Genomic DNA, 14,512 nt, shown 5'->3' with positions numbered 1-14,512 from the left:
GTGTGTGTGAGTGTGTGTGTGTGCACGCGCGTGGACACGTGTATATATGAGAATCTGAGGGCTAAGATGTGGTTGACATGACATCAGGCTCTTCCTAGAATCTACACTTTAGCTTAACATCAAGGGCTGACATAGTCTGGTTTTTGTTTATTTTCTTTCTTCACAGATGGCCCAAACTCTGGAATCAGAGTATAAATGACATTTCTCTAAAGATATTCTTGCTCCAAAACAGAAGGGAATTAGTCTGTTTTTTTTTTCTTTCTTTCCATTTTGAAACTTTATTTATTTATTTATTTTGGGGAAAGACTCATTTTTTAAATCTTTATTTATTGGATAGAGACAGCCAGATATCGAGAGGTCAGGGGACAGAGAAAAGGAGAGAGACAGACAGACACCTGCAGCTCAGCTTCACCGCTCAGAAAACTGTTCCCCTGAAGGTGGGGACCAGGGTCTTGAACCCGGGTCCTTGCTCACTGTGATCTGTGTGATCATTGGTTAGTTTGTAGTTGTCTCAGCTCCTCTTCTAAGTCACTACATGAAAACATGAGCAGTTTTCAGTTCCCAGGCATCCATCCATCCACTTGTGTGATGAATGGTGGCACGGAGGCTCCCGATAAGTCAGGACACCCTCACCACCCGCCGGGGCGCCCAGGACGCCGCCGTCAGGACAGACGGACGTTTCCTGGGCTGATCGTACAGAGCAGACATCAGGCAGCGTGTGGCCGCGGCCTCAGGGCGCCTACCTCGTACTGGTTCAGGAACATGTGCAGCTGCTGCGCGCTGATCCTCAGGTCCGTCTCGTTGAACTCGTAGGGGATGTTCCAGCCCAGGGGCCCGAATTTGCGTCTCTCTTGTACCAAAGCGTGAAAGAAGCAGAGGCCGTACAGCAGCTTCTTGAATTCCTCCTGCAACCGGAAGAGACAGTGCCGGCCGGCCCGTCATTCCTCCGGCGCTGTGCTGTTTTGAGAATGAGCACCCCACAGGGACCCTGGGTCCATGCTCCCAGAGGAATAACCAACAGGGACGCTTCAAGGGAGGGGTGGGATACGGAGCTCCGGGGGTGGGAGCTGTGTGGAGTTGCACCCCTCTTAGCCTATGGTCTCCTCGATTTTTCCATTTTATAAAATTAAATTTTTTTAAAAGTGAAAATAGTTGATTTCCTTTGCTTGTAAATATATCCGCCTCTAAGTATAACTTACACAGAGTGAATGTGTTTCTGCAGGTTATTTAAGCAAATGTATACTTGCATATATATAAATATATGTCTCCATTTGTAGGCATGTTCAGTTAGTGCAAATGACTGTGTGTCTTGTGGTTTTCAGAGCCTGGTTGAGCTGTCTAGTTTCACGTCACGCTGCAGGATTCTGGAAGCTGCGTCAGGAAGGAAGGAATTCTCGGAAGGAAAGACTCAAAGGTGCTGGGCAGGTCTTCAAGAAGGACTTTCTGATGGAAGCTGAGTGGCCACCCACATGTTTCTGGCAACTTTTCGGTAACAGCATGTGAAGTGTTGGTCACTAGACTGTACTGCGGTTTCTCACTTGGAGATCAAATCTGAACTCAGCTTTTCAAACAGCCCTGCTGCCTGACAAGAACCAGGAAAGTCGTGAGGTAGGAGTTTGCGTAAGGCTCTGTACAAGGAGGGAAGAAAGCTTCCCCTATGGAATCAGAGGAAGGGGGGGCCGGGTGGTGGCGCACCAGGTTGAATGCACTCGCCACAGTGCGCAAGGACCCGGGTTCAAGCCTCTGGTCCCCACCTGCAAGGAGAGAGCTTCACGAGTGGTGAAGCAGGGCTGCAGGTGTCTGTCTCTCTCCCTCTCTACCTCCCCTGCCCCTCTCAATATCCCTAATAATAAATAAAATTTTAAAAATAGAAGAGTCAGGGGTAAGAGCATCATATCATTAATTTCGCTAGAGAGGTGGGAGAGAAGAAACTCACCATGTTGGGTCTGAAACTATTTCAGGTATGTGTCAGAGAATCGAGAAAAAGTAGCACATGGGATATCACGTGTGGTCAGGGTTCTCTTTCTCTCTGTAGAAGGGGCACCCAGTATAGAATGAGAAGGACGAGGAGGAGGAGGAGAAGAACAAGGAGGAAGAGGAGGAGGAGAAGAGAAAGGAGGAGGAGGAGGAGGAAAAGGAGGGAGAGGAGGAGGAGAAGGAAGAGGCGGGGAGGAGAATGACTAGCAATCCTGGCAGGCAGGCTGAAGCTGCAGGCTGTCATGCAGAGCACATGTGGAGGGGTCCCACTCACATGTTCCATCTCCATGTGTGTGTGAGCGTGTGTGAGCGTGTGTGATCGTGTGTGAGCGTGTGTGGATGTTCCCAATCTATTCTCAGGCCACTTCTGCTCAGAGGACAGGAGCTGAACAGGACGCAGCGGCTGGAACTCCCCTGCTCCACGTGGTGATCTGGGCCTCACGCAGCAAAGGTCAGAACACTTCAGAAAGCGCTGAGTCCTTGGATTGGCACAAAGCGCTCTGGAGAGCTCACACTAGAAGGCCTGAGGGGTCACCGTCATCCTCATCATGTATTTTTTCTCTATTTTTATTTGACAGGACAGGTGGAAGTTGAGAGGGTAGGGGAGATAGAGAGTCGCTTCCCCCCTGCAGGTGGGGATGTGGGGCTTGAACCTGGGTCCTGGCACACTGTAATGTGAGCGCTTAACCAGGTGGGCCGTTGCCAGCCCCTCCCCCAAGATTTGTTGAATGAAATCACTTCTTCATTGTTAATGTATTCTTCTGGTGTGTACTTAAAACATTCTGAATGTGAACTTTAATAAAAAAAAAAAAAACTTAACAGGGTCCACAACTCTTATTTAAAAAAAAAAAAAGATTCTTCCACTTTTAATTATGGTGACACACTGTGGAACAATTTTAGGCCAAAGACACTCAGCGCTGTACAGAATTGCAACAATGAACTCAGTGGGGCTTCCTGTGTTCTGCTTCTCATCACAGTTACATGGAGGAAGTCTTTTCACGGTTTGAGCTAAAGATAGGGCTCGCTAACATCCTGAAACGACATTCTCGCCCTCGCGGATCTGTGCTCGGAATGGCTCACGGCTGACTTTCCTAACAGCAGGCTACACTGGAAATGGCATCCCACTGTCCGGTCTCAGCTGAGCAGGAGGGAGGCTGGCGGGGGGCTGAACACGAGCCATGAATGCAGCTGACCCGGCGCAGCCCGTGAGCAGGGAACCGAGCCGAGCTCTCGGGCCAGGGGCCGGTCTGGCCTGCAGTCCTTCCCGCGCACACACGCCCTGCCCAGAGGGGCCCCGGGGGCCGAGACTCAGCCGCCACTGACCGGCTTCCGGCAGCTGCCGAAGAACTCGGGGTCGGAGATGGGGTCCATGAGATAGGACCGGATGATGTTGGCCCGCAGGCCCTTCGGCGCCTCGTTGGTCATCTTCACCCCGTTCTGCAGGACGGACACAGGGAAGTTCGGTGACGGGTAACTTGTCAGCCAGAGTCGGAAATCGGGGTGGGTCGCTTCTGGACTCAGCTCCTGAAAGAAATGAGATGCGACGGGCACACATGATCCAAGACGCGTCTCCCGGCCGTCTGCACACGTGGGGGGAGCATTCTGAACAGTCTCTCCTGCAGGTCACGGCAGGACTTGGGGAGCGGGTCGAGGAGAAGGCCCCAGGCAATGCCACGCCATGGGTAGAATTAAATCGAACTATTGTAAGCCTTACAGATACATGATTTACTCAGAGTTGGACTTTGAGACCCTCCCCCCAGTCTCAGATCTTCATTGAGATACTTATAGAAGGTGATTCTCGGGTGCTGGGCAGTGGCACACTTGGTTAAATGTAATGTCACCATGTGCAAGGACCTGGGTTTAAGCCTGGGTCTCCACCTGCGGGGCGTGGGGGGAGCTTCACGAGTGGTAAAGCAGGGCTGCAGGCGTCTCTCTCCCTCTCTCTTTCTGTCTCCTCTCCCCTCTCAATTTCTCTCTGTCCTATCATATTAAAAGTAAAAATAAATAAATAAATAAATAAATATAATGGCTGTCAGAGTGGTGGATTCATGGTGCAGGCACCTAACCCCAACAATAACTCCTGGTGGGAAAAGAAAGAAAGAAAGAAAGAGAGAAAGAAATAAAGTCATTTGCCTTAAAACCAGGCTAGTAATAATCTCTTCTTGCTGTAGTTAAGTTGTGAGAATCAGAAAGATACTAAATTGAAAGAATACTGAGTGAGGATGGAAAGAAGGGAAGCATTTTAAAATGCGAGTGCAGATATGCCCTGAAGCACTGAGACACACCACTCGGCAGGTCAGCGCTGGGCAGGGCGGGACAGCCAGGAACGACTCCTCACCTCTGCGCGCGCTCTCCTCATGTCCTCAGTCCTCTCCCTGCCCGCCTGCCCGTGTCAGTGCTGTCCGCACTCTATACATTGCACATTTACCTCTCTTTTTTGCAAGCTTTTGTTTCTTTTTTAAAGTATTTATTTATTATTGGCTGGAGACAGAGAGAAGTTGAGAGAGAAGGAGGCGAGAGAGAGGGAGAGAGACAGAGAGACCCCTGCAGCCCTGCTTCACCACTTGTGAGGCTTCCCCCTGCAGGTGGGGGCCAGGGGCTTGAACCCTGGTCCTTGTGCCCTGTGATGTGTGCGCTCAACCAGGTGCGCCACGGCCTGACCCCAAAGAAGCACTTCCGTAACGCAGGGAGGTGCCATAGCATCAACAACCGCAGGACCGAGGGCGTTATTTTTCCTCTGAGTTACCCTTTGACCAGAGCACCCTGAGTCCTGGGCCTCGGGGCCGCTCTTCTGGGCCCGCTCCCTCTCTTACGTGCTTCTCTGATGGGTGGCTCACACAACACTACTTAACAGGGGGTAGGGTGCCCGACAGACGGACAGACCATGAGACAGACAGTCCACCTGTGCCCTCTGCCTAGCCCACCTGTGCCCTCCGTCCATCTGTGCCTTTTGTCCACCTGTGCCCTCTGCCTCTGCCCACCTGTGCCCTCTGCCCACCTGTGGCCTCCGCCCACCTGTGCCCTCCGCCCACCTGTGCCTCTTCCCACCAGTGCTCTGCTCCACACTGAGGCTGGCCCTCTGGACTAAGGTGAGTTCTCACTCATTGAACATGCCTCGCTTTTAAAGGAGTTGGGGCTGACGGCCCATTCTGCTCCGCCCCCAGTGCCCAGGCATCTCCCCGGTACTCATTCAGCCACACCGCTGCCTGCAGCCTCCCAGTCAGAGGACAGGCGAGGGGCTATGAGGTCACACACCTATCAGTGCCCAGGAGAGAACGTGGTCTGGTGAAAATAAACGTGCACCCTTACCTCGCAGACTTTCTCGAGGGTTGGCATCCAAGAGGTGGCGAGGTGACAATTTTGAAGCACAACCCACGTCCCTTCTTTGACAGCTTTCTCTAACATCCTCATGGCGATGGGCCCTTGGCCTTGGCCAAGAGACAGAGAGCTCAGCTTCGACCCTCCGTACCCCTGCGTGTGGGGACAGTGATGCCGGGAGTTGGAGCCACATTTGGAAGAGTCGTCAGTGTCATTGCAGGAAACATCAACAGGCAATGTATTAACCTGAATGTTGCGGCACCCTCAAAGGTCCAGACCCTCGCCCTAAGAAACTCGCTCCGAGTAAGAGTCCAGCGAGAGCTTGTCCGTTCACACAGAACACGGCCCCAATGATGGAGAGAGATGTTGCTGGGGTCTCAGGACAGTGGGGATCTCCATCAAATGCCAACACCACACTGCACATATAGCGGCCAGAGAATAGCCACATTTTGTAACGTGGGACGAGGGATTAAGAGGAGCTGCGGGGGGCAGGCAGGCAGTGGCGCACCTGGCTGAGCACACACACCACAGTGCACAAGGGCCCGGGTTCAAGTCCCCAGACCCACCTGCAGAGGGGAAGCTTCACGAGTGGTGGAGCAGGGCTGCAGGTGTCTCTCTGTCTCTCTCCCTCTCTAGCTCCCCCTCCCCCTCTCAATTTATCTGTCTCTAGTCAGAAAGAAAGAAAGAAAGAAAGAAAGAGAGAGAGAGAGAAAGAAAGAAAGAAAGAAAGAGAGAGAGAAAGAAAGGAAATAAAGAAACTAGGAGATGCCAAGGAGATACTATGCCTTGGAGAGGTTGAATCCCACATAGACTGACAGGACCTGCTAAAATGTGTAAACATATGTGTAAGTCTGCATGTACACAAATTCTGTATATCAAACATACGACATAGAACACGTGCTGTGTGTGCGGGGGGAGAAACAAGGAAGATGGTGATGGTTCTAGAAACATCTGCATGAAGCAGGGAAACGTTACTCTCACTAGACCAAGGGGGGAGCAAGTGGAGATCGTCCAGCCATCTGTCTGCTTAAGAACATTTGTGGTAGACACACCTCGTGACTCCTGAAGCCTAGAGACATGCCTCTTTGAATGCACTCTGACTGGCAAGGTGGCAGGAACAGAATTGCTGTGGGAGGGCAACAACCTTCCTATAGAGACTGGGAGGAGGCGCAGGGTGAGGGAGGCTCTCGCGGGCTCCTGGTGCTGACCAGAAACATTAGCTCAACTCAGGCCGCGCGCTGTGCAGACGGTGTCACAGAGATCCCCCGTGGCCCGCCCACAAAAGGCACATTCCCCTTACAGCCAATCTCTGGCTTTATGATTTGGTGAGAAGTCATTTCTAGTGCCGATATTGCTGCGACAGGATATTTCCTCAGGCTCTGTCAACGTCGGGAATCCCCCAACTGATAAAATCTTAGTGTCCAATCATCCCTAGGACTTCAGTTACAGGGACTACTTTAGAAACACTATCACGGGTCAGGCTCAGTGCACATGGTGAGAAGCACAAGGACCTGCTTAACGACCCCGGTTTGAGCAGGTGTTTACCTTTGTCTCCCCCTCTCTTTCTTCCCCTCCTCTCTCAATTTCTCTCTGTCTTTTTAAAATTTACTTTTATTATCTTTATTTATGGGGTAGAGACCACCAGAAATCTAGAGGGAAGGGGGAGATAGAGAGACACCTGCAGCCCTGCTTCTTCACCATTTGTGAAGGATCCCCTGCAGGTGGGGAATGGGACTTAATTTCTCTGTCTCATGCAACAACAATGACAGCAATGAACAATGACAATCACAACAACAACAAACAACAAGGGCAACAAAAAGGAATAAATAGCCTCCAGGAGCCTCTGAGCCCCAGAGATAACCCTGGAGGCAAAATAATAATAATAATAAAATAATAATAATAATATACTTCCCTGGGCAGACACCCTCACCATGTGTCCTGGGATCCCACCTCCCCAGAGCCCTCCCCCACTAGGGAAAGAGAGAGACAGGCTGGGGGTGTGGATCCACCTGCCAATGCCCATGTCCAGCGGGGAAGCAATGACAGAAGCCAGAACTCCCACCTGCTGCTCCCCATAAAGAATTGGGGTCCCTGCTCCCAGAGGGAGAGAAATGTCAGGGGAAGATGCCCTGAGGGCTCTGAACTCCAGCTCCATCAGGACCCAGAGAGAGAAGAGGAAAAAGGAGGGACATTCAGATGTAGTAATAGCTGTAGGTGTGGCTTGAGAAGAAAGAGAAGATGGGGCCATACTCCCAGAGGATAGAGAATAGGAAAGCTATCAGGAAGGGGAGGGGATACGGAGCTCTGGTGGTGGGGACAACTCTGTGTGGAGTTGTACCCCTCTTATCCTATGGTCTTGTCAGTGTTTCCACTTTATAGGTAAAAATTTTTTTTAAGAAGAAGAAGAGATAAGGGCAGATATAGACAGATAGTTGTAGAAATAATGATGAACTCATATCTGCAACCTTAGGAGACCTGTTGGAGCTTCCAACGCAGGGCCTGGGGATCCAGAGCCCCGGTGCTGGGAGTGTGTGGAGTTGTGCCCTACTGCCCTGCAATGTTGTTAATCAGTATTAGGTCACAGATAAAGGAAGGAAAGAAAAGAAAAAGCAGATAATGTCAGGTAACCGAGTCTGATTTAACATACCTGGTCATCGGCAAATTTTAGCAGGGCGGCCATGGGGTCGGCCCCGGGGGAGAGCACAAAGATGAGGGGAGCACAGCAGTTGCTGTCCCCAAAGGCCTTGGACAAGTCGAAGGGAGGCGGCTCAATGTAGGGGCGCCCCAGCCGGTTGACGATAAACTCCTGCAGCATGGGGATCACCTAGGGGAGCAAAAGCACGTGCGAGGACCATTCAGAGTCTGCCGCGAGTCTTCAGACATTCAGATTCAACGGCATTTTAATGCCAGATGGTCCCCGGAGGTTAGACTGCTGGTGGAGAGTGGAAAACAAATTGTGGTGGAAAAGCTATATATTGTTGGGGCCGGGTGGTGGCCCACCTGGTTGAGCGCACACATCACACTGCACCAGGACCTGGGTTCAAGCCCCTGGTCCCCACCTGCAGGGGGAAAAAGCTTTGCAAGTGGTGAAGCAGGGCTGCAGGTGTCTCTCTGCCTCTCTATCTCCCCCTTCCCTCTCGATTTCTCTCTGTCCTATGGAAAGCCAATAAATAAATGAAAACAAGCACAATTTAGATAATGAAAGATGGTGGTGGGTGGCACCAGCACTCAAAGGTGGAGGAAGCTTCAGGAGCCAGTCAGTCCACGGGCAGCAGAACTGGGCGTGGCCTGTGAGCTCACTGCACCAGTGCTGGGCCTTTAAAACGAAATCTGTGGGTATCAGAAGTCACAGACTGACTTAGGCAACCATCTCCCCAGAGGAAGGAAAGAAGTGTGTGTGTGTGTGTGTGTGTGGTCTGACTTTCCTGATGGATTTTCTAGGTACTGCAGATTCCTGTAGGCTTTCTACCGAGTCTGAGGAAAGCGTCGGTTTCGATTTGACAAGATTCTTATTGAAAGCTTATTAATTTGCTCAGGGTTGAGAAGTGGGGAACTGTTGCCAGAGGCTCTTTGATTTGTAAAGGGACTTAAAACACTCTTCATGTAAGTACTGACCCACTGGATGCATTCATTCTTATCAATAAAGCATTGTAAAGGATTACGGTCTAAAAGAATGCAATAATGCAGATTCACCTTTTTTTTTTCATGGTGACTTAGTGAGCTTACCATTTTTCTAAACTGGAGCAATAGTCAGTTATTTATGGATTTTTTTTTTTTAAAGAGGCAACCCCCCTGCCAGTGGGGAGCCGGGGATCCTTACACCGGTCCTTGCGCTTTACGCCACGTGCACTTAACCCGCTGTGCTACCGCCCGACTCCCGTATTTGTGATCTTAAGTCTAGATGGTTCTGAGGTGACAGAAGGGGAAGGAGCCTCCTCCCCTCCCCCCCCAATGTGACGCCGTCCAGGGAGGAGACAGCCGGTGTGGGAAACAAGCTGGGTCTGGAAGCGTCCACTCTGATGTCCAGCGCCTCCATATGCCAGAGCTGCAGTGCACTTGCTCTCCTCATACCTCATGAACAGCAAAAATAAAAAGTATGTCACTGGGGGCCGGGCGGTGACGCAGCGGGTTAAGCACACATAGAACGAAGTGCAAGGACCAGCATAAGGATCCTGGTTCGAGCCCCCGGCTCCCCACCTGCAGGGGAGTCGCTTCACAGGCGGTGAAGCAGGTCTGCAGGTGTCTGTCTGTCTCTCCCCATCTCTGTCTTCCCCTCCTCTCTCCATTTCTCTCTGTCCCATCCAAAAAATAGGAAAAAGTGGCCACTAGGAACAGTAGATTTGTAGTGCAGGCACTGAGGCCCTACGATAAAAGGCATTAATAATAATAATATTTCTGACGACACAGTGGATGGAGCTGGAAGGAATCATGTTGAGTGAGGTAACCTAGGAGGAAGGTGAGAGTTGTACAGCCCTTTGTGAATGAACTCAGGGAACAAAGGGACTGCGTGCTTGAAAGGCCAATACCGTCTCTGTTGTGCTAGCCCACTGGCAACGAGAAGAACAGACAAAAGAAAGAATCCTCAAGTCTTGCCTTTGACTATAAAAACACAGTCTGACCAATTCGTAGCTCTTGTCGTTTTAGCAAAGACACCGGCTTCAGGGAGATGGTTGAGTCAGAAGGAAGCAGGGTCACTTCCCTCAGGCCTCTCCACCCCAGCCACAGTGCCCTTTGACAGGCCTGTGGAGATAAGAGAACAGAGACCGAGTGCAAGCCCTGACTTACCTTGTCAGGCCTCAAGCAACGAATAACAAGCATCCTTTGGAACTCACTAGTTTTATCCTCCCATTCCTCGGGAAAACTTTCATGGTGTGGCTCCTACAATTACAGAGAACAGAATTCAGTGTTTTTTCTGGGACTGTCTCTAAGAACATGGTTTTGACCTGTAAACTGGTTTTTAGAGAAAACACAGTGACTAAATAAACTCAAGAAGACTTATACTGGGTTGGGACAGATTGTGAAGCGAGGGAGCACAGAGGAATAAAATTAAGAACGAAGCAGGCGAGTCCCAGGCTGAACACTGAGAATCAGAAGGACTCCCCGTGGCCCGGGAGGTGGCGTGGTGGATATAGCACTGGACTCCCTCCCAGGCATGGGGTCCCGAGTTCAATCCCCGGCAACACACATACCAGAGTGATGTCTGGTTCTGTCTCTCTCTCCTTCTATCTTTCTCATAAAGAAATAGATCAAAATAAAAAAGGACCCCAATTATGAACAAGATCAACATGTACATGGAGCTTTTCTCATTATTACTCTGAAGGTATTTTTTAAAACCAACTAATCTTATTTATAAAAGAATATTTACTGCAAAAGGAGAGCCTTGCACTGTTTTTTCTTCTTTGGGACTTTTTAATAACAAAAGGGTATTGGAGCACACTGGTGAGCGACGTGAAGTCAGGAGAGAGGGTGCTGGGAAAAGACCCAAGAAGGGCAGGCCCGCCAGCGGAACACACCGCCACCAGGCGCAGGGCCCAGGCCCCCGGTCTCCACCTGCAAGGGAGGAAGCGTCACAAGCAGCAGAGCAGTGCTGGCCCGGCACAACCCTGATGGCAAAGAAAAGCGGAGTGGAAAAGGAAAGGCGGTTGCTGGGAGTGACAGGTTCCTGGCATAGGCACCGGTGCCCAGTAATCACCCAGAACTGCCGTAAGCCAGGGATCAGCAGTGCTCTGGCAAAAATAAAATATAAAATCGAATAAAATCCACAGAAATAATAGCTGCTTTGTAAAATTTTAACTCACCGGCTTCTATGATTTCAAAGTCTAACAGTAACTCGTTGCTGGGCAGAGCACCTGACTTGCATGAGGTCCAAGAAGGTCCCTGGATCCCAGCTGCCAGAGTCTTGCTCTGCTCTCTCTCTCACCTTCTCATAAAAACAAATAAACAATTAAAAAAATTAAATTCAGGGCCTGGCAAAGCTACCTCACCTGGATAGTGTGTCTGCTTTGCCCTGAACACGACTCAAGTTTGAGCCTGGTCCCCACCATACTGGAGAAACTTGGGGGCCATAGCATCTTTCTCTCTCCCTTCCCTCTCTCTCTCTCTCTCTCTCTCTCTCTAAAAAAGGAAACTGACCTGGAGCCACAGGCCCTGCTGATGACACAAGAAACAAATAAAATAGTGGACTGAAAGATAGCTTGGCAAGGAGGGTATGTACCTTACTGACTGCCAAGCCCCAGGTCCAAGCCCCAGCACCCCCAGGAGAGCACCACGGTACCAGGGGCAGCTCCAAAGACAGCGAGGCAACGTTGAGGATTCTCTCCCTCTCTTCATGCACGTGTCTGTGTCCTTATATATACATCTATTAAAGTGAATACAAATTCATCCTGGGGGCAGTGGAACCATAAGGTTCTGGAATCTCTCTCTCTCTCTTAAGAAGGAAGAGGAGGAGAAGAAAGAGAATGAGGAGAAGGAGGAGGGGGGAGGAGGAGGAGGAGGAGGAGAAGAGGAGAGGAGGAGGAGGAGAGGAAGAGGACAAGGGAGGAGGAGGAGGAGGGGGAGGAGGAGGAGGGGATAAGCAGACCCCCGGCCCGGCTACTCAGGCTCTGTTAAAGCACCATGCAGGTCAAGTTCTCACAAACGCCAGGGAGTCTGAATGCGCAACTCCAGCTGCAGCCTTACAAGGTGAGGATAATCATATGATGATATAACAACACCTGGCCAGTTGTTCAAAGCTCAAGTCTCGCTTTCATCCCAAGACAGGGACACTGTTTCATGCCGCTTTCTCTGCTTACAGACAGCGGGGTTAAGAGCATGGTTAGAGGGTTAACATACAAAGCCAAACAAATTGCTGACCAATCATGGACCTAAAGGCTGGAATAGTGCAGATGAAGTGTTGGGGGCGGGGGGGGGGGTCTCGCTTTGTAGATAGCTAGTAGGCATATTTTAGTTATATTCCAAAGGGTCCGTGGCTATACTAGTGTTTTTGTTTTGTTTTATTTTGTTTTGTTTTGTTTGCCTGAGCCTGATACGCACGTGGACCCCACCAATGTGTCCTGGAGCTCCGCTTCCCCAGAGCCCTGCCCCACTAGGGAAAGAGAGAGACAGGCTGGGAGTATGGTTTGACCTGTCAACACCCATGTGCAGCGGGGAAGCAGTTACAGAAGCCAGACCTCCCACCTTCTGCATCCCACAGTGACCCTGGGTCCATGCTCCCAGAGGGATAGAGAATAGGAAAGCTATCAGGGAAGGGGGTGGGATACGGAGTTCTGGTGGTGGGAACTGTGTGGAGTTGTACCTCTCTATCCTATGGTTTTTGTCAGTGTTTCCTTTTTATAAATAAAAAATTTAAAAAAGAGCAAATGGTCATGAACTTACCAGACTGTCATACACTTTCTTCCACCCATCCTTCAAGTTCACGAACTCTTTGCGGATGGTCCTGAAGCCGTGCAGGTCATCTAGCCGACAGATTTCATCCCAGGACTTCTGAGGAAGCCAGGTGCAGGGGTTGGCGTAAGGGTTATCCAGCCCGATGCCACCAGTTAGCAGAAATCTCCACTCGGCCTTATTAATCTTTGGGAAGTCAGACGGCGTGAAGAGTCAGAGTGAGTTCGTCTCAAACACAGTGCACTCACAAGTATTTAAAAAGAGCCGGCAGCCAGCGTTCAGGTTCCAGCCATACCTCCTGCCAGACTTGCTAGGTCACAAGGCTAATGTTTGCCCAAAAGAAACCAGAACACCCACTCTAGCGAGCTGCCAGAATGTCCCCATCTCAGTTCGCTGCTCTTTGGCCCTTTTCTTCAACATTGCCAACTTAAGACTGAAACTCTGAATATCTCCTGTGTAGGTCTGTGTTTTTCAAAATGACCTTCTGGAGTACTGTTAGTTTTAAAAATTGTAAGAACAGAAAGCCATTGACTTACCACACCTTCTCTCTCTCTCTCTCTCTCTCTCTTCATAAAACACACGGAGGGAGACATAATGAGGGCCAGGAGTTAGCTGACCCTAAGGAGCTTACACCTTGTCACCTATAGTTTTGGGTTCAAGCCACAGCACCATCTTGGGGAACCAGAGCATTAGGGGAAGCTCAAGGATGCGGAGTGATGCTGTCGTCACCCTTGCAGTCTGTCTCTTTCCTCTTTCTGTCGTTCTATCTGAAATAAGCAGGCAGAGGAGTCAGTATGGCAGTAATGGGATCACACAGGAGTGAGGTCTTGTGAGGTCCAGTAAATCCTAACTGTGGGGCTTTCGAAGTAAACCAGTCTCCCCAATAACTTGGGCATAGTAATAACCTTCCATTGCCTTCTTAAACTCTAAGACAACAAGGAACCTTCCTCATTCCCTGTAAAACCCACATCTCTCCCAGCCCTGGGACCTCTGGGGCTTTGCTCATTTTCTTTCATGCTTCTCCTGACCCAGAACATTTCATCCCACACCTGCAGAGCTCCACCAAGTCAAGGCAGCCAGTGCGACCTCAGCACGTTTCACTTCAGACTGTGTCCAGAGATGCCAGTTGTGTGATGTCAACCCTCCAGCTGCCGTACTCAGCCACCAACCTGCAGATGCTGCCATGATGCCATCCTGACTTCCCTGGGCAGACGCCCTCCCCCGTGTGTCCTGGAGCCTCCCCTCCCCAGAGCCCTGCCCCACTAGGGACAGACAGACACAGGCTGGGGGTGTGGGTCCACCTGCCAACACCCATGTCCAGCGGAGAAGCCATGACAGAAGCCACAACTCCCACCTTCTGCTCCCCATAGAGAATTTAGGTCCCTGCTCCCAGAGGGATAAAGAACAGGGAAGCTTCCAATGGAGGGGAGGGGACATGGAACTTTGGTGATGAGAATTGTACAGAATTGTACCCCTTTTACACCATAATCTTGCCAATCATTATTAAATCACTAATAAAAATGATTTTTAAAATAAGTAACAAAAATGAGGAGCAGTCTGGAGACCACACAGGAGGCTAGAAGTGGACCTACCTGCAGCCCTGCAGTTCTCCTGTGGATAGATCCTAAGGAGCCAAACACACCCACCCAAAAAGACCTGTGTTCATAGCAGCACAATTTTTAATATCTAAAGCCTGGAAGCAACCCAGGTGTCCAATAACAGATGAGTGACTGAGCTAAGTCATGGTATAGATACAGAATGGAATACTACTTAGCCATTAAAAATGATGACGTCACATTCATCACCTCATCTTGGATGGAGCTTGAAGGAATCA

General features: G+C 50.3%; 1 protein-coding gene across 1 annotated transcript in view; it reads right to left on the bottom strand.

Moving 5' to 3' along the window:
• DNAH7 (dynein axonemal heavy chain 7) overlaps window positions 1-14,512 on the bottom strand; it is a 197,201-nt gene that overhangs the window by 19,073 nt on the left and 163,616 nt on the right. Inside the window, exons 53-58 of the mRNA XM_060177540.1 lie at window positions 12,670-12,864; window positions 10,081-10,173; window positions 7,943-8,119; window positions 5,287-5,448; window positions 3,301-3,501; window positions 744-905 (exon numbers count right to left, since the gene is read on the bottom strand). Coding sequence (XP_060033523.1) covers window positions 744-905; window positions 3,301-3,501; window positions 5,287-5,448; window positions 7,943-8,119; window positions 10,081-10,173; window positions 12,670-12,864 — 990 coding nt within the window. The remainder of the gene's footprint in view (window positions 1-743; window positions 906-3,300; window positions 3,502-5,286; window positions 5,449-7,942; window positions 8,120-10,080; window positions 10,174-12,669; window positions 12,865-14,512) is intronic.

The sequence above is a fragment of the Erinaceus europaeus genome, chromosome 18 (assembly GCF_950295315.1).
Source record: "Erinaceus europaeus chromosome 18, mEriEur2.1, whole genome shotgun sequence".
In the NCBI taxonomy this organism is placed as follows: domain Eukaryota; kingdom Metazoa; phylum Chordata; class Mammalia; order Eulipotyphla; family Erinaceidae; genus Erinaceus; species Erinaceus europaeus.
This window is presented reverse-complemented; position numbering and strand designations above follow the sequence as displayed.